Source organism: Castor canadensis, chromosome 3 (assembly GCF_047511655.1).
Source record: "Castor canadensis chromosome 3, mCasCan1.hap1v2, whole genome shotgun sequence".
Taxonomy (NCBI): domain Eukaryota; kingdom Metazoa; phylum Chordata; class Mammalia; order Rodentia; family Castoridae; genus Castor; species Castor canadensis.
The window spans coordinates 156,256,299-156,276,846 of record NC_133388.1 but is presented as its reverse complement, the minus strand read 5'-3'; the positions used below and the strand labels follow the sequence as shown (position 1 = coordinate 156,276,846).

At 36.1% G+C, this 20,548-nt stretch overlaps 1 protein-coding gene across 4 annotated transcripts in view; it reads right to left on the bottom strand.

The window, feature by feature from the left end:
* The window catches only part of Dpy19l4 (dpy-19 like 4), a 58,369-nt gene that overhangs the window by 14,641 nt on the left and 23,180 nt on the right, over positions 1 to 20,548 (bottom strand). For 3 of the 4 annotated variants that reach the window (XM_020178230.2, XM_074068859.1, XM_020178231.2), the window contains exons 7-14: positions 17,871 to 17,994; positions 14,084 to 14,218; positions 11,999 to 12,130; positions 11,805 to 11,903; positions 11,188 to 11,261; positions 8,767 to 8,925; positions 7,337 to 7,456; positions 4,273 to 4,393 (exon numbers count right to left, since the gene is read on the bottom strand). In XM_020178230.2, the coding sequence (XP_020033819.1) occupies positions 4,273 to 4,393; positions 7,337 to 7,456; positions 8,767 to 8,925; positions 11,188 to 11,261; positions 11,805 to 11,903; positions 11,999 to 12,130; positions 14,084 to 14,218; positions 17,871 to 17,994 (964 nt within the window). The remainder of the gene's footprint in view (positions 1 to 4,272; positions 4,394 to 7,336; positions 7,457 to 8,766; positions 8,926 to 11,187; positions 11,262 to 11,804; positions 11,904 to 11,998; positions 12,131 to 14,083; positions 14,219 to 17,870; positions 17,995 to 20,548) is intronic. The other variant, XM_074068858.1, reaches the window with a different exon arrangement.

Genomic DNA, 20,548 nt, shown 5'->3' with positions numbered 1-20,548 from the left:
CCTGACTATAGCAAGTGTGAGGGCCTTAGTTCAAACCCCAGTACCGCCAAAAAAAAATCAATCTGAGAAAGTAAAGTCTACATGGAATCTAACTCATAAAGCAAAATGAGTCAAGATTACTGTGTTTCAAACTGCAGGTAGAATGATATATACATATTTATATTTGTATATATAACTATACAAATAAAAGGCAGACCATTAAAAAAACAAGTGCTTAGCAGAATGTGATAGCTCATGCCTTTAATCCCAGCACTCAACAGGTTGAGGCAGGAAGATCAGCCTGGGCTACATAGCAAAACCTTGTCTTTAAAAAAAAAATGTTAATGCTCATAGTAATACTTCCAATAGCAAATAGCATTTGAAAACTGCCAGAGACTTATGAAGAACTTACAAGGAATTTTGAATTCCTAAGTTAACAAGGTGGGCACAGTGGCTCAAGCATATAATCTTAGTTACGTGGGAAACAGGGATCAGGAGGATTGCAGTTTGAGGCAGTCCAGGCAGAAAGTTCACAAGACCCCATCTCAACCAATGGGTAGACACAGTGGCAGGCTCCTGTCATCCCAGCTACTCAGGGAAGCACAAATAGAAGGATCATGGTCCAGGTCAGCCCTGGTATAAAGCAATACCCTATTTGAAAAATAACCAAAAAACATGAATGTGTGTGAGAGACTGTCTGGGGGGTGTCAACGGGAAGGAGGAGAGGGAAAGGAAAGGACAGTGATGGGGTAAAGATGGAGGTATGCTACATATATACATATGAAGACAGGATAATGAAACCCACCAAACACTGTTTGAAAACTAGAAGTGGTGGGGGCAATGGGAATATAATGCAGAGGGTAAATTTGTTCAAGGTATACTGTATGGAATTATCACAATAAAATTCCCTCATATTATTAATATATGATATATTAATATATGATAATTATAAAAATAAATTAAAAAATAAGGACAAAGTAAAGGACTAAAGCAAAAAAAAAAAACACCAAAGAGAGAAAAGAAAAGGCTCAGATGGCTCAAGTGATAGAGCACCTACCTACATAGGAAGTGAGAGGACCCTGACTCCAACCCCCACCGCCACAAAAAAGTTGACATAGCTAATGTATATTTAATATACCTCCATGTTAAAATAAGAATGTATAAATTCTTCTGGGAATAAGACTGGCAGAATACAACAAGACTATTATTAAACACATTACACATCATCTTTCTGCCCACACCTGTTTTTCCTACTGATCTATGGCTCTTTTTTTTTCTTTTTGGGGGGCGGTACTGGGGCCTGACCTCAGGGCCTTTACCTTGAGCTACTCCACTGCCAGTCCTTTTTTGTGAAGGTTTTCAAAATACGGTCTTGTCATTCATTAAAGAGATTGAAAAATCTACCATTAAATTTATATGGAAACACAAGAGGCCACGAATAGCCAAGGCAATACTCAGTCAAAAGAACAATGCTGGAGGTATCACGATACCTGACTTCAAACTATATTACAAAGCAATAACAATAAAAACAGCATGGTACTGGCACAAAAACAGACATGAAGACCAGTGGAACAGAATACAGGACCCAGATATGAAGCCACACAACTATAACCAACTTGTCTTTGACAAAGGCGCTAAAAATACACGATGGAGAAAAAGCAACCTCTTCAACAAAAACTGCTGGGAAAACTGGTTAGCAGTCTGCAAAAGACTGAAACTAGATCCATGTATATCACCCTATACCAAGATTAACTCAAAATGGATCAAGGATCTTAATATCAGACCAGAAACTCTAAAGTTGATACAGGAAAGAGTAGGAAATACTCTGGAGTTAGTAGGTATAGGTAAGAACTTTCCCAACGGAACCCCAGCAGCACAGCAACTAAGAGATAGCATAGATAAATGGGACTTCATAAAACTAAAAAGCTTCTGCTCATCAAAAGAAATGGTCTCTAAACTGAAGAGAACACCCACAGAGTGGGAGAAAATATTTGCCAGCTACACATCAGACAAAGGACTGATAACCAGAATATACAGGGAACTTAAAAAACTAAATTCTCCCAAAACTAATGAACCAATAAAGAAATGGGCAAGTGAACTAAACAGAACTTTCTCAAAAGAAGAAATTCAAATGGCTAAAAAACACATGAAAAAATGCTCACCATCTCTAGCAATAAAGGAAATGCAAATTAAAACCACACTAAGATTCTACCTCACCCCTGTTAGAATAGCCATCATTAGCAACACCACCACCAACAGGTTTTGGTGAGGATGTGGGGAAAAAGGAACCCTCTTATACTGTTGGTGGGAATGTAAACTAGTACAACCACTCTGGAAAAAAATTTGGAGGCTACTTAAAAAGCTAAACATTGATCTACCATTTGATCCAGCAACACCACTCTTGGGGATATACCCAAAAGACTGTGACACAGGTTACTCCAGAGGCACCTGCACACCCATGTTTACTGCAGCACTATTCACAATAGCCAAGTTATGCAAACAGCCAAGATGCCCCACTACTGAAGAATGGATCAAGAAAATGTGGTATCTATACACAATGGAATTTTATGTAGCCATGAAGAAGAATGAAATGTTATCATTCGCTGGTAAATGGATGGAATTGGAGAACATCATTCTGAGTGAGGTTAGCCTGGCCCAAAAGACCAAAAATCCTATGTTCTCCCTCATATGTGGACATTAGATCAAGGGCAAACACAACAATGGGATTGGACTTTGAGCACATGATAAAAGCGAGAGCACACAAGGGAGGGGTGAGGATAGGTAAGACACCTAAAAAATTAGCTAGCATTTTTTGCCCTCAACACAGAGAAACTAAAGCAGATACCTTAAAAGCAACTGAGGCCAATAGGAGAAGGGGACCAGGAACTAGAGAAAAGGTGAGATCAAAAAGAATTAACCTAGAACGTAACACACATGCACAGGAAATTAATGTGAGTCAACTCCCTGTATAGCTATCCTTATCTCAACTAGCAAAAACCCTTGTTCCTTCCTATTATTGTTTATACTCTCTCTTCAACAAAATTAGAGATAAGGGCAAAATAGTTTCTGCCGGGTATCGAGGGGATGGGGAGGAGAGGGAGGGGGCGGAGTGGGTGGTAAGGTAGGGGGTGGGGGCAGGGGGGAGAAATGATCCAAGCATTGTATTGCACATATGAATAATAAAACAATAAAAATTAAAAAAATAAAAAGATAGGGTCTTGTGAACTATTTGCCCAAGCTGGGTTTGAAACATGATCTTCCTGATCTCTGCCTCCTGAGTAGCTAGGATTACAGGCATGCGCCACTAGCACCTGGCTTTTCTTTTTTTAATGGTGTTAAAGATTAAACCTATAGTCCTCATGAATGCTAGTCAAGCACTGAACCACACTCCCATCCTTTTTTTCTCTTTGAGACAAGGTCTCGCTATGTAGCCCAGGCTGGCCTCAAACTTGTGATCTTACTGTTCAGCCTTCCAAGTGCTGGGATTACCAAGGCATCAGTCACCATGTCTGGCTTTAATAACAAGGTTTTATTTATCTCTATTGCAAGCACATAGGAGGCACAGTGTTAATACTCCATTTATGTGGCAAACATGCAGAGTTCTAAGTCAAATAAGACAGGTATTATAAAAGTTAAAGCTGGGAGTGGTGTTGCATGTCTGTGATCTCAGACTTCTTGGGACGCTAAAGCAGAAGAGTCACTTGAAGCCTACGCAAGTCAGTAAGACTCTGTCTCTTAAAAAACACAAAATAAAGACTACCATGAAACTACCTTAAAATTTTTTTAAATATATAAATAAATTTTATTCTTTTCAGATTGCTAGAATAGTTAGAAAAAAAAGGAAAAAATTAATTCCTATTGGCCTCTCATATTACAGTTCACTTGAATGTTTACCTTTTATTTTTTTATTTTTTGGTACCGGGACTTCAACTCAGGCCTTTACCTTGAGCCACTCCACCAGCCCTATTTCAAAATAGAATCTCACAAACTATTTGCCTGGCTGGCTTCAAATTGAGATCTTCCTGATTTCTACCTTACGAGTAGCTAAGATAACAGGTATGAGCCACCGGCGTTGGCTACCTTTTTTTAATTTTTAAGATATATAGATTGCAATGCTTTTAAACCAGAAATTATAAAGAAGTGCTTACCGCAGGATCTATTTTTCTATTTGTAGATCATTATATGACTTATTCAGGTTATTTCAATTGTACTCAATGTGGTTTCTATTTACTAGTATTTTATTTTATATTACTGGAAATAAACAAGAATTTAACAAAAATAACATTGGCTCACCAATAATACTGGATGTACAGTTCTTACTCGAAGCCACTTGAAAAGTGTCATCCAAAGATCAGGTGAACAGACACCAAATGCTGCTAACATGCATACATAAGGAGTCCAAATGTATTTCAAGCTGTAAAAATAACCCCAAGAATCACATATAAGACATCCTATGACTATCATTATCTCATTTTTTTCTGAATTCTTTTTAAACTACCTATGAAAATGCCAAAGGAAAATTATCAAGCTTATTTAGCTTCTAAAAGTCAGCAACAGATTGTCATTCAGTTCTTAAATAATCAGTAAGACATGTGGGTTACCAAATGAAGACAAAAAACATTTATATTGATGAGGGATAACAAAACTGTAGTCCCAGAGAGGACATAACTCTTAAAATTTTTTCAGAAAGCAATTTGGTAGGACCTATACAAATTTAAAATACCCTAATATAGTCTAGTAATTCAGACTTCAGACATGTTATCATAAATATATGATATATATATATACACAAGGGTTTTAACTGCAGCAGGTTGTTTTAATAGGAAAAAAAATACAGAAAGAACCTGGATGTTCTTCAATAGATACTAATGAAAAACTTCATATACAGTGTTTCCTAGGTTTATGCTTTTTGTTTTGTTCAATGTAGATAGGAAAAATGGCTAGAAAGAGGGATTTTCACTTTTTACATTGCATACTTCTAGGCTATTTGTTATAATCAGTAACATATTATTTTTGAGATTTTCTTTTCTTCTGTTGGTACTGGGGTTTGAACTCAGGCCCTAAAACTTGCTAGGCAGGCGCTCTTCCACTTGAACCACATCACCAGCCCTGTTTTGTGTTGGGTCTTTTTGAGATAGGGTCTCAAGAACTATTTGCCCAGGATGGCTTTGAATCTCGATCCTCCTGATCTCTGCCTTCTGTGCAGCTAAGATTACAGGTATGAGTCTGTTTGTTTGTTTTTCTAAAAAAAAAACAAAACAAGGATATATAAACTGGAGCTCATATTTTGTTTTCTTTTTTGAGGCAGGGTCTTGCTCTGTAGCCCAGGTAAACCTTAAACTCATCACTTTCCTGCCTCTGTCTCCTGAGTACATGTATTACAGGTTTGTACCACCACACTTGGCTCTCTTAAAGTTTAAAAATCCATGCATTCAAAAAAATGCATTTGCATAAATAAAAGAAAGTATATGCATTATGTTGTAGGTTGTCACGGAGACAAAAGGAGCCCATCTCCACAGCAAATGGCAAAAGCTGAAGACAGAAGAGGAGAGCTGGAGATAACACTTGTAATTAATACTAGGAAGCACAACCAGATCTTTCCATGATACAGTCCCTGGTGTCAAACTCAGATGAGACTAGAAGAATGTGAGACCAGAGAGTACAAATGTCAACTATTATGGCCTTATAAAATAGCAGAGCTATGGAATAAAAAAGTCAAAATTCATTCATTGAACAAACATTGATTAACCAAATGCACTGCAAGCTGACCAAAAGAGCCAGACAGGAAAGAAGAAAAACAAGTCCTTAACAGGCTCTTTATCAAGATGAAAAAAAAAACAAACACAGGGAAGCAATAAAAAATATTACGTAAAGCCTAGTATCACATAAAAGTGAAATAACTAATTTGAGAATGTAGTTAAAAAGTGAATCCTAAAGTCAAGCACAGTGGTGGTGCAAGCTTGTAATTTGCTATTTGAAAAGTGGAGATCAAGAGGATCATTGTTGGAGGCCAGCCCAAGCAAAAAGCAAGACACCCCCCCCAATCTCAGTAAATAAGCTGGGGGTTATAATCCCACTTACAAAGGAGGTATAGCTAGGAGGATCACAACCTGAGGCCTACTGCAAGACCATATCCAAAAAAATAACTAAAGCAAAAAGGGCTGAGGATGTAGCACTTGCCTAGCAAGCATGGGACCCTAAGTTCAAACCCCAGTGCCATCAGAAAATAAAAGTGAATCCTAACTCATGCTTTGAGAGAAACAGTGGACATACACAGAATAGATGCTGCCGAGACAGAAGAGTTGTGTTGTGTAATCATACTCTATGAAGTTCACAATGTAACAACGCATTTCTTAGAACATATCCCTATGTCAAATATCAAATGAGTGTAGATAGATACCCATTTGCCTTAACAAATTTTAGAAGGTACACAGAACAGTAAAATTGAATCAAATAAGTTAAATGTAAATATTTTGTCTTACTGAACATTAAATGGGATCCCCCTATCTTAAAAGCAGTAATAGAAATTAGGTCAGGGAAAGAATGAAAGAAAAAACACCCCCAATCCTCAATAATACCTACTGCGTACTCACTGCACTTCAACCATACTGAGCTCTGCAGAATGCTCCTTCAAAACTTGGCAAACGATATTCCTTCCACCTGCAATACTCTTGTTCTGGTCACTAAGTTTACTTTTACTCACTTTTCAAGTCTCCCTCAAACAATCTTTTTACTTTCTAACCTCTTCAACTCAAATTTTGTTTTGAAATGTTCTCACAGCACCACTTATCTCTCTCTCAATTATCAAGCTATAATTTTTATTTTTGTGTAATTAATATGTCACCTCCATTAGCCCATAAGTTAGATAACATTAGAGACTGTGTGTCCACTTTTGTTTACTGTGCATCCAGCAGTGTGTACATCTTGGAAGACATTTAAGAGGTTTTTTTTTTTTTTTTTTTTTCTCCAGTACTGGGGTTTGAACTCAGGGCCTATACTCCACCAGCCCTACTTTTGTGATGGGTTTTTTGAAATAGGGTCTTGCAAATTAACTGCCTGAGGCTGGCTTCCAACGGTGATCCTCCTGAGGTCTGCCTCCTCAGTAGTTAGGATTATAGGCATAAGCCACGGTGCCCAGCCAAGAGGTTTTTTTTTTTGCTGTTTTTTTAACAAATTGAATGAGTAATTAAATGTTAATTCAATGGTACTGTAAGGATCTTTGTAAACTCCAGTTATATTAAGAAAGTTTATAGATTTTAAGTTTTTCTAAAGTTTTACAAATGTACTCTTGAATGTAACCCACTTATCACTATTAGAATAGACAATCTGCAAAAACAAACAGATCAAGTACACTTACCCTTCTATAACCATTGCAAGAGAACCGAGTAAGATAGTGTGAATTACATGATAAATTATTTCTGGCTTTTCTCCAATTTGTCCATCTTCAAGAGTAACACTTTCTTTCAGGGACTTACCACTACAGAAAGAAAATGTGTTTTTTAAAACCTTGAAAATGTATATTTGAAAAATCAAAGATACATTGTTTATCATCTTTGAAGGCCATACAAAAAATGTAAGTTGTCCTTAAAATTTCAAAGTATGTTCTGCTAGTCAAATGTCTAGCACATATCTCCAAGTCTTTACTAATGGTTTTCAGAGCCTGCAGACAACTGACTCTCTGAAGATTAAATGTGAATTTTGAAAATAACAATAAATTCTGACAGGTTCCTTTTCCAAGATCAATTATGCCTAAACAAATGATTGCTAAATCAATGCAGTTAAACTGCAGTATGAGTAAGAACTCAAAATTAGTAAATTATGAATAATCTCCTTTCAAGCATGATAAACATATTAAAAAACAGCCAAACTTTGTAGCAATTTAAAATCACTTATACTAGTAACTTCATTTCAATGAAATATAAGATATTATTCTTACATTAAGTAAAACCTGTTGAAATTGTTCTAAAGGGGGAAAGTGTGAGGGAGAATGATGGAGGAGGTGAAAAAATTTTGAGTAAATTAGTAAATGAGTCTATAAAAGTTTAATGTATTATATATTCCTGTATCAAATCTGGACAGTATATATTTAGGTGTACAAAGTTTAGTATGAGTTTTTCTGATCAATCATAACGATCAATGAAGACATAATTGAGTTAGAAACTCTATAACACAATTCTGGAAGGAGGTGACAGGGTACACACCTGCAGTCTCAGTTTCTTGGGAGGCTGAGGAAGGAAGATTGCTCGAGCCCATGAATTCAAGGCCAATCTGGGCAACACAACAAAACTCCATCTCTCTCTTTGTTATTTATTTTTTTCTACCCTTCCTCTCTCCCTCTTTCCTTCCCTTCCTTCCTCCTCCTCTCATCTCTCCTTCCTTCCTTCCTTCCCTCCCTCCCTCCCTATCTATCTTCCTCTCCCTCTCCTCCCTATCCTCTCCCTCTCCTTCCCATTCTCTCCCTCTCTTTTTTCTCTTTCTCTGAAGTACTGGAGATTGAACCCAGGGCCTCATGTATGCTAGGCAAATACTCTATCACTGGGCTATATTGCCAGCCCAGAACCTCATCTATTAAAAAGCAAACAAACAAAAAAAGAAAAAAATAGGACTAAGTAGGGTATAGCTCAGTAGCAGAGCATGTACTTAACATGCACAAGGCCCTGAGTTTGATCCAGACCAAAACAAACAAGCAAAATACACACACACACACACACACAAAAGATCTTAAAAATAAGTATTATGTATTTTTACAATATGCTAATAATGTGATTGATTTTCACAGGTACTTACTTAATCCTCCTAAAAATAACTTGTATCACAGAAAGAAGACAAATAATTAACACTAAAATATAGAATGGTAATAGAGAAGATCGTGTCAATCGTAAAAAAAAATCTTCAGATGGTGCCTGAAGGGATTCTTGACAGAGAAGCCAATTCATTGTAAAATTCCTATAAAAATAAAAAAAGCATGATATTAAAATCACAGGTGTAAACTAATGGCCATAAAATGTGTTTTTTGTTTTCTGGCAGTACTGGGGTCTAATCTCAGGGCCCACGTTTCCTAGGCAGGTGCTCTACAACTTGAGCCACACCTCTAAACCTTTTTTGCTTTAGTTATTTTGGGATAGGGTCTCCTGTTTTCACTTTGTTTTTTGCCCAAGGCCATCCTTAGGCCATAGTTCTAACTGAGGCCTCCAGTAATGGGGATACCAAGTGGGTGCACCACCATCAGAGCTTCTGTATTGAGATGGTATCTCACTAGTTTTTGCCCAGACTATCTTGCACCATGATCCTCCTGATCTCCACTTTCCAAGTAACTGGGATTATAGGTGAAAACCACTGCAAAAATATTTTTTCTTAAATTTCAGTAAAAACTGACAGAAAGCATGTTTCCTAAGTCCATTCATTTATACTAGTATGGCTTCATCCTTCGTAAGTGGAGATAACAGTAACTCACAACAAAGCACATGCTTTCATCAAAACTGCTCCAATAAATGTAAAACTGCATTTTATCACCAAGTGTTACAGTTTTGGACATGAAGTGTCTCCCAAAACAGCTAATGGATAAAAAGGCTTAGTTCCTGATGTTCAGAGGTGGGGCTTTTGGGAAATGATTGGATCATGAGACTTATGACTTCAATGGATTAATCCATGATGGATTCATAATTTGATGGTATTGGGAGGTGGCTGAAAATTTAGAAGGTGGGGCCTAGTTGAAAAAAGGCTCACTGGAGGTGTGCCTTTACAGTTAAATGCTCCATCCCTGAGCTATACCCCTGCTGGAGGTGTACCTTTGAAGGACTAATCTCTACCTCTCTCTTTCCTGGCAACCAAGAAGTGAGCAGCCTCTTCTACCACATGTTCCTGCCATGGTGTTCTGCTTTACCATGGCCCAGAAACAACAGAGATAAGTAATTATGGGTTGAACTGTCAGAACCTGTGAAACAAAATGAATTCTTCCTCCCTTACATTGTTCTCTGAAGTATTTGTCACAAAGAAAAATGACTAACACACCAAGTAATGTAATCACCTCTAAAGTCCAATACAGTTTTAGGGAGTTTATATATATATATACATATATATATATATATATATATATATACGTATATATATATAATTTATTTATTCATTATTGAAGTGCTAAGAACCAAACCCAAGGCCACATATCAGGCAAATATTTTCTACCATTGAGCCACATTCACAGTCTTTGATTTCTATTTTTAGCTGGAAGACAACAAAAAATTCAGCTGACCTACCTCTATATCTGCACTGTCCAGTATGGTAGCTACTAACTATTTGTGGTTATTGAATATTTGAAACTGAGAGCTACTTTAAGTACAAAATATACTTAGGATTTTAAAGAAAAAAAAAAGAAATGAGAAAAAAGCAGAACATCTCAATTTCTACAGGTTTACACATTAAAATTAATTTCACTTGTTTCTTTTTCCTTAAATAGTATTTATTTATTTATTTTTTCTAGGGGCTCTATCTCTAGAGAAAAATAAAATAAAACCAATCCTTTGGGCTTCTAGAGGAGAAAGAGAATAAATTGGTTTCTGAGTAATTTATTTGATAAATATTTATTTAGTGCTTACTGTCTTACTGTGTGTCAGACACTAAACATTGGGCTTGCATTTTAGAAGGGAAGGGAGAGATCATTTATTTCTTGAATCTTCTTTTTTTTTTTGGTGGTATTTTGGTTTGAACTCAGTACTTACTAGGCACTCTACCACTTGAGCCATTCCTCAGCCTGAGCCATACACACTTTTTTTTTAAATTTTTTTTATTGTTTCTGTTTTTTTTTTTTTTTATAGTGCTAGGGATTAAATCTAGAGCTTCAAGCATGCTAAACATGGGGGGGTAATATATTTTTGCAGGGCAGTAATGGGGTTTTGAACTCAGGGCTTTGTGTTTTCTAGATAGTCAAACTATCACCTGAACCATGCACCTATGCCCCTACACATATTTTTTTTTTTCCTGCAGTGCTGGGGATAGACTCGAGGGTCTTATATGCACTAAGAAAGTACTGTATCAACTGAGGAATATGCTTAGCCCAAGAATAAATATTAATGTCATATTTCTTCAGTACAATACCCCAAATTATTTTCTAAGTGATATGTAATTAGATGTATACACCCTCCATCAAATGTTTTTACTCTTTATTTTCTAAATGGTATAGATTTAGGTAAAATTACATAATCTAAAACTTACTTAGTCATATTTAGTCCAAATTTTACTTCAAGGAATTTCAGCATGTGCCCATTTTCTTTGTGTGGGACAAACATCTAGAAGAGAAAAATGTAGGCGTGTTGGCCAAGTTGTAAGGTATCAGTCTCACAGAAGAGAAAAATACTAAATATTAGCCATGCTTATAGTCATATGCTTTTTTCCAATTACTAGTGATAGAAAGCATAGCAAGACTAAAAGGATAATGAATTAAACAATACTCTGAGCATATACTATGGAGCAAGGAGATTTACTGACATAAACCAACCACATTACTGTATGCTTATGCATAAAACTGTAATGGGATAGTAAGATTTCATCTTATTCCACCTGGTTCAAGTAATAACTACTCTTCTGAACACTTTTTATTTGTCTCAATTTATTCCATAAATAAAGAAAATGGATAATGATGTATTTTTTCTATAAGTATACAGAGAATGAGAGTACTATTTTCTCACCCAATATGCTAATTATAATCATTGTTCAACTCACAATTATACTATATAAACTCTATTACTTTACTATCTTATTGGCCTCATTAGAATTTCACCTAATACGTTAATTATTTAATTTGCTCTATCACATGAATCTGAGTTACTCACCTTCATTAAAACATTCAATGTCACTGTCAGAGTACACACTAAATAAAAATTAATTACTTTAATTATTTTAGCTACAAAAGTTCCTTTCTTCACATTCAGCTGTGGGGAAAATCATACGAACAAAGTGAGGTATTAAATATTAACAATTTAAAAATAAGTAACAAGAATGATTTTAAAAAAGCAGTGCTAATTACCTGAAGGCACTTAGTGAGCATTAAGGCTGCTACTAAACTTAATAAAGGAGAAACCAGTAAAGCTGGATTCTCAAACTGCAGTATATATCCCAGAAAGAGGGAAAACACATAGATTTTATATACTTCATGAACCTGTTGGGATGAAAAAAATGAATTTTATTGCATATCTCTTCATTAGTTTTATTTAGGGTCTTACTATAATTATACAGTAAGTTCTTTACTATAGTTTAGTGTTAAGAAATAGTCAATCTATCTAACACGAATGACCATAGAAAAAAATTTAAAGAGTGTTGGGCTGGAGGTATGGCTCAAGTGCTAGAGTGCCTGTCTAGCAAGCACAAGACCCTGAGTTCAAACCTGCATACTGACCAATCCCCCCCACCCCTTGCAAAAAAAACCCCCAAAACATAGCAAAATCCATGAGTTAAAATCAACTGGAAGAACCGTCTGTAATGCCACTCCTTCTTAATTTCACTTGGCTTTCCCTGTTATTTAAAGTCATCTATGCAATCTCAAATTATATAAATCAAAACCATAACCTTTAACAGCAATTCTCAAAACATACCTAGTAAAAAATACACTACTATGAAAAATCACCAGAGAAAAAGTATTTCTTTTAATCCACTTACTTGTGAAATTAATTAATTTTAAAAAGGGAAAAACTAAGATAAAACAGCATTAGTTGGAGGAAAAAACCAAAAGAAAAAAAAAGTTAAAAATGTAAAAAACAAATGTCACAAAGAAACAGTAAGAAGCCAGAGCCACTTAAAAGTCAGGATAGTAGTTACCCTTAGAGGTGAGGTAGGGACTAAAGGAGTGACTGAGAAAGAACATGATGGCTGGGCGCCTGTGGCTCACACCTGTAATTCTAGCCACTCAGGAGGCAGAGATCAGGAGGATCGAGGTTTGAAGCCAGCCCTGGCAAATAGTTCTGCAAGACCCTATTTTAAAAAAACCCATCACAAAAATGGGCTGGTGGAATGGCTCAAGCTGTAGGCTCTGAGTTCAAACCCCAGAACTGCATTTGAAGAAAACAAAACAAAACATAATGGAGTCTCTTGGGTGCCGGTAATGCTCTTTTCTTGACTGAGTGCTGGTTCTCAGCTCTAAACATACCCTTCTGCCTTTTATCTTGTAATGCTGGAGCTAGGACCCTGCAGTCTACATTTGTACTTTTCCAGCTGATTCTCTATTAATCTCTGCCAATAGAAATGCTACAGGTACACCGGAAGGCTGGCGCAGGAAGGAGGAGCTTGCTCCTCCCTCCTGATTCTAGTTGACTTTTTGTTCTGTGAGTCTTTCCTAAGTGATACTATTTGACCCCAATAGAACAATTCTTTCCTGCTGAACCTCTGAATGCAGTTAAATTTTTCCAGCACTTGAAAAACCAGCTTCATCACATTCTCCACCTTCAGATACCTAAGACCAGCTGGACAGAGCTCCATCCTCAGAGACCTGGGTCCCAGTTTCCAAGGGCCCTTCTTTTGAGCTCAGAGACACCAGCAAAGCTGAGCAGTGACCCCTCCTCAGAAGTCTGAATTTCAGTTCCATGTGGGCCCTCTTCGAAGTTTCTAAACTTTAATAATTTCCTATTTTTCACCTTTTTTCCTATAGCACTAGTAGTGGTAGCTGCTTCCTCTAGGATACTTTGGGTCCCTATCACCTTTATCCTTGCAGTTAATCAATTAACAAGTTAATTACTTTATACTTGGTTAACAATTATTGGGGGAGGCTGTTGTAGGTTTTTTGGTGCTGGGGATTGAACTCAGGGCCTCAAGCATGCTTAGCAAACATTCTACCACTGCGTTGCTCCCCCCTTCCCCCTCAGCTTATATTGTTTTTGTTTGTTTGTGTTCCTGGGGATTAAATTCATCACCTTGTACATGCTAACCATGCACTCTACTACTGAGCTATATCACTAGCCTTGGTTATTAATTACGTTTTCTCTGTTCAATAACTTAAATGTTGATACTAATCAGGGTTCTGAACCAGTTAAGTATAAGTGATGAAGAAATAAGACAAACTTGAAAATACTATAAAAACATTTATTCTCTGGATTTAATTCATTTTAAAACATAACAATACCTTATCACTTTGTTCCACTGAAAAGATATCTAGCAGGAATAGAGATATTGCTTGAAGAAACAAGAGATAGTGGCTGTACTCCCACATCACCATAAAGGTGTAAGTTGAAGCACTCATTAACAAGTAGCAAAACCTCTAGGAAAACAAAAGAAAGAAACTTAATTATAAGTGGCTTTTCATTATAAAAACCCATGAGGTTGTTATCTCAAAGTTGCAACTCAGTTATTAGTTAACTTTAAGCTATAAACTTGGAACTATTTTAAAATCACAAAACATTAACATTTTAAATAAGGCACTGTTTGAAGGACTGGTTCTTCTACTTCATACTGCAAATCACAGGAAAACAAAGGGAGCATGTGGGAGGAAGCTGGGAAAGGGCAAATTCAGTATAATTTTTCCTTCATCCGAAAAGAAATAAAGCAAAAAATACAAGAAAACAATGACTTTTACTAGATTTAGCTGGTGAATGTCTGTTAATGTGGAAGTAACTTTGTTTGTCCTGAAAATAGTATTTTACTTCCATGGTGCTACCACTTAAGGAGTAAGTTTGTCTCAGCCTAACTCTAGTCAAGGCTTTTGTTCTTTTTTTTTTGCTCTTAAGAAAAGTTTGGCTTTTTTTTTTTCAATACTAGAGTTTGAACCCTTCACCATTGCTAGGCAGGCACTCTACCTCTTGAACCATACCTCCATCCCAATGCTAGTATTGTCTGCCATATGAAATACACAGCTGTTTTCCTCTACTAATTACTAAACAGGGATTTCATTTCTCTTTTGAAATATGCCTGGCTAAAATCAGTACTGTCCTCCCAACATAATCTCCCAAATGATCCTTTAATTAGTAGCAAAATCTGTGACAGCTCTGGCAAGTCTCTATTTCCTCCATAGACCCACTTTTTCTTTTATTCCCAATTCCTCCACCAGCTCTAGTATCAAATGATCTCATCTAATAAAGAGAGAAGAATGAAGAAGAAGGACAATAAAGGTCAGGTCAAGAAAACTAAGAACTGTGTTCTCTAAATCTCAAGCTTTCATACTTAGCTGACTATACTTGATGATAAGCTCCAGAGTTAGAAATTCCTCAGCCATCAGCAGATAAAAACAAATTTCCAGCATCCTGAGTAAGATTACATCAGACAACAAAATGTAAGAGATGCAGAATTCCACCAGTTGGTCAAATAATACCAGTCACAAAGCTCTTGAGGGCTCCACACTGATAAAACACATAAACTTCCACCCTTCCTAGCCACCATCACTGTATATAAAGCTTTCTGGAAGCCTTCTTATGTGTAACAACCAGAACTACAATAACCATGCCTGAAACCAGCAACCTCAGAGAAACCAGTTTCAGAAATCAGTGAAGGCTCAAATCTACATCCAGCCTAATTAACATACTGAGCATTTGGAGATTACTTTGGGGATTCTGGGGAAAAGTTATAATGTAATAAAATAGGTTAACTATAAGAACTTACTCCCAAACTACTCTAAGAACATTCAGTAAAAATAAGTCTTGAGGCCAGAAATACATGTCAAACACATCTGGACATTTAGCTAGGCTTTTCCCTTTTCCTAAAAATTTTTTATATTCTGCACAGTCTTGTCTACCCCTTACCTTGATCACAGTGCCTCACAGTGCTTGGTTCTCACTATGCCTGCAGTGTGAATATTTTTATACAAGATTTAAGTGACATATCAAATAGGTTAGAATATAGCTTGCTACACTTTTTAGTACTCTCCTTTTAATATTCTTTAAAAATACCCTTTAATATTTGCACACAGATATTTTGCTCTTGTTGTGTACTCTTAAGTAGCAGATGCATGAGTGGCTAGTTATATAACTGAAAAATACAATTTTCCCCCTTTACCTTAACATAAAGAGATAAAGACTAAGGAAGAAAGAATGGGAGTTTAACTATGGATTATTTTTGAAATAGAAAAAAATGATTATGGTTAAACTTTTTTAAGAGAAACAAAATATAACCTAAAATAAGACTATAAGCTATTCTTGGATTCCCTTCAAAAATACAGGGTCTTTCTGCAGTTAGACTTAGAGCCATATGTTAGAGAAGATCACTGTGATTTAAGATGGAAAGAATAAGGACTGGAGGTGTGGCTCAGTGGGAGACCACTTGATTGGCTTGCACAAAGTCCTGGGTTCAATCCTCAGCTCAATAACAACAAAAATACCTCACATTAATAGGACTAAATACGTACTGATGCCAAAAAACAAACGTACAAGGTCGGTAAAAACTGAGATGGAAAGCAATACACTTTTCACTGCATACACACTTGCACTGACAGAATTGTTTTTACCATATGTATAATGTATATATACTACTTTTTTAACTTAAAAGTAGAATAAAAAATTAGAATGAATGCATAGTACAAAACATAGCAATGAAGATACTCAGAAAAATTATAGTACCAGTGGGAAAAATAATTTAAAAAGATAAACCATTTTTAGGCAATAGGAGTTTTGTTTTAATTCAAAAGAAAAGTAATAAAAGAAACTTCAGCAGTCTATTTCACTATACTAAGAACTTTTATTCAAAAATTGAAGAATTTAGCCCATGCTAGAGCCTCTTGCCTAGCATATATGAAGCCCAGGCTCTGTCTGATCTCTAGCACCACCAAAACCAAAAACAACAACAACAACAACAATAAAATAAAACCTCTATTCTCTCTTAGATAGCCACACACTCTACTATGAAAACACTTAAATACAAACTCTGGAACTACTGTAGAAAATATTCTTGCTCAGAAAGCTCTTTATACCAACCTAACAATCCACCAAACACACAACAAAAAGAAAAACTACAAATCTGAAATGTGTTCATGTTATTTTACATACAAAAGAAAACATTAAAGTTATAAAAATGAAACAATAAAGTCTGCCATGCTCAGGACTTTTTATCACCACTGAGAGGAGGAAAGAAGAGTGTTTCTTCAGAGATTTCAAAAAGGTTCCAGAGTGCATCCTCTGGTCCAGGTTTAACAGAAGACCTCCCTTGGTCCCTCTGGTTTCTTTTCCTAGCCTGGATTTTTTTTTTCAGTTGGAACTGGGATTTGAACTCGGGGCTTTGCGCTCACAAAGCAATCACTCTACCAGTTGAGCCACACCTCCAGTCCCCTAGTCAGGAGTTCTTAATCCAAGATAGGCAGACTATCAAAGGACTACTACATTTCAGTCAATTTCAATAATTGGCTATTTTGCAGATATTCATTTTATTAAAATCATGATTCTAAAACAGGATCTGTAGGCTTCATCAGCTGCTAAGGGTTTGTGGCAACAACAACAAAGAATCTAAACTATCTGGGCCAGTCTCCTACAACTTTCACTGAAAAGCAAAGCCAAACCTCAGTTATAGAAAGCATTTGAGTAAACAAAGAGAATATGCAGTGCTACCATCAAAGTTAACACTGCTGTCATCTGTGGGGTCATTCTTTGTATCTTCATTAGTATTTCTTCAAATTATGTTAACTAAAGGTCATCAAGGTTGAAGAGAAATGGTAAAATAACAATAGGACAGATTAATTTTCAGCATAAGGTACTTCCAACATATTTATTAAGGAATCATACTATAAAACATAAAATGTTTTCCTTAAAAATATTTCACTGACAATTAGATTACAGAATTATAGCATATAAAAATTACCTGACTATATATCCTTTATTACACAGCCACTAAGATTCACTGAATATGACTTAGCTCTTAATACAACTATCTTTAAAATTATATACATTTGCAATGCATCAGAATTAATTACGATAAACAGATTTCTGTCTTACCTCTGCGTAAGTGTTTAAGTTACTTTTTAAATAGCCTGTAAGTGCAGCAACTTGGCATGCAAAATACGGTAGTGCCCAGTTTTCTCTTAAAGGAATGGAGTGTTCAATTCTTGTTGTATCTACCCTAAAATAAACCACAGATGAACAGCAAAAGCAAGACATTATATTTGTGTAACACTGTACTTTTCAAAGCACTTTCACAAATTTCTCATTGTTCTCTGAAACAATCCTGTGAGGTAGGCATAGATAGAGCCACCATTACCTACACAGCATCTTTGGGGAAATTAGCTATGTCCACCCCAACCTCCCATCCAAGAAGGTGCCACTGTGTTTTACCTGGGCCTTGGTGAGAATTTGCAAAAGGCATGCCACTCTGGCCCCAAGCTGAGGCACTGCTAGTTGTATGCAGCAGCCTGGATTTCTGTCCCCACCCTCTCTCATTAACCAGATGGCTGTCCTTTTCTAGAGTACAATCTGAACTACACAATTAGCAGCCTGGCAGGCACAAAGCTCTTTTCATATTTTACAAAAGGAGTATGAAGCTCAGAGATATGGTGCAAGGTCATATAGCTGGCAGGTAGCATAAATGGAATTATAATGCATATCTTCTGATATCTAGTTTAATAATCTTTTCAGTCAGCAAATTACCCAGTATTAACTTTAGAGTAGTCATTTTTTTTCCTCAGAAAACAAAGGTGCTATTTTTTTAATTTATGAGAATGATGTGTAACTCTCCTAAGCAATAAAGATGGGTATGCTTACATATAATTTAGAACACCCAACAGCCAAGTGGCACACTCCTTCCTACTGTTATCAGAGTTAGTAAATTATATTTCCATTTACACTGATCATGAACCACTGGATTGTTTTGCAAATAGTCAAAATTATAAATATTAAATCCTTATAGACCGAGAAGCTATAGTTGGAACAGTAATAAATTCAGCCAGGTCTAGCATGAAATGACAGCCAAAAGAAACAAACAAAAACTTCAAAAAGCCATGAAAACCAACGTCTAGCCAGGTGCTGGTGTCTCACACCTGTAATCCTAGCTACTCAGGAGGCAGAGATCAGGAGGATTGAGGTTCAAGGCCAACTATTTTTCTAGGAAAAATAGTTGTAAAGGCATCTCAAAAAAAAAAAAAACAATGCAAAACAGAGCTGGCTGAGTGGCTCAAGTGGTAGAATGCCTGCCTAGCAAGCATAAGGCCCTGAATTCAAACTCCAGTACCACCAAGGAAAAAAAAAGGCTAAGGACGTTTTTGAGAAAAATTACATTATAAAGCATATATAAACTCTAAAAATCCTCTTCTCCTAGTCTTAGATCTCTAAGACTAAGAATGTTCTGTTCCTATTCCCTCCCCAACTCCTGTTTCATTCATACTTTTGCCCTCACATCGATCTTTTATTTTTCTTGGAGTAGTATAATGTATTTTGTTACACCAAGTCATCTACAGCCTCCTTCCTCAAATCTACACTTGGTCTATTTCTGATTGAGCAGAACAGTTTATTTAGTAGCTAAGCAAAACAAGACAAAAGATTTTTCTAAGAAGAAAGAGACAAGAACATGGAACAAAATAATTGTACCTTAATATGTTTGTTCTTACTGCTATGCACAATGCTAATCACTATTATAAGAAATCAAGCATTTCCACTGCCTTATAATACATTCAAGTATTTGTCCCATATATAAATATTTTACATAATAAGGGCTGGGGATATAGCTCAGAAATAGAACACTTGTATAGGATGCACTGAGAGAAAAAAATAAAATTATATGTAATCATAATTCTTCAATTAATTCTGATTTTAAGCATATTTATTTTGTATATCCTCCCCCTCTTCATACCTACTCTATTTTGAAAAATGGATTACTTTATTACACACTTTGTTATAGAAATTACTAGAAAATGTAAAAAAAAAAATTTTTTGGGGGGGGACTGGAGTTTGAACTCAGGGTTTAGCACTTACAAAGCAGGTGCTCTACTACTTGAGCCACACCTCCAATCCATTTTGCTCTGGCTATTTTGGAGATGGGAGGTCTTACAAACTGTTTGCTTGGGTTAGCCTCAAACCTCAATACTCCAGAGCTTAGCCTCCAAAGTAGGTAAGATTACAGGTGTAAGCCACTGGCGCCTGACAATTTTTTTTTTTTTTTTTTAAATCAGTGCTAGGGACTGAGCCCAGGGCTTCATCCTTGTGAGGCAAGCACTTTATCACTGGAGCCACATTGCCAGTACTTGTAGTTTGTTTTTCAGACAGAGTTTCCCATCTTGCCCAGATTGGTCTCGAACCACAATCCTCCTACCTTTGCTTCCTGAGTAGCTGGGGTTACAGATGTGCACTATCACACACAGCCGAGGGAGGAAAAACCAAAAACTTTCTAAAAACCTATAATCTCATCCACTCAGAGACTAACATTGTTAAACTTTCTTCTACAGGCTAGCCTTATAGTAAGATGACAAAAAGAAATAAAAGGTATCAAGCTTGAAAAGAAAAGTAAAACTGTTGCTTTTCAGAGAAGACATTTTGTATACAGAAAACCCTAAAGAATCTGCTTTTAAAAACTTCTAAAACTAATAAAGTTAGCAAGGCTGAAGGATACAACGATAATAAACAAAGACCCATTCTTTTTCTAAATACTGTCAATGAACATTATAATTACCACTAATAATAGTATT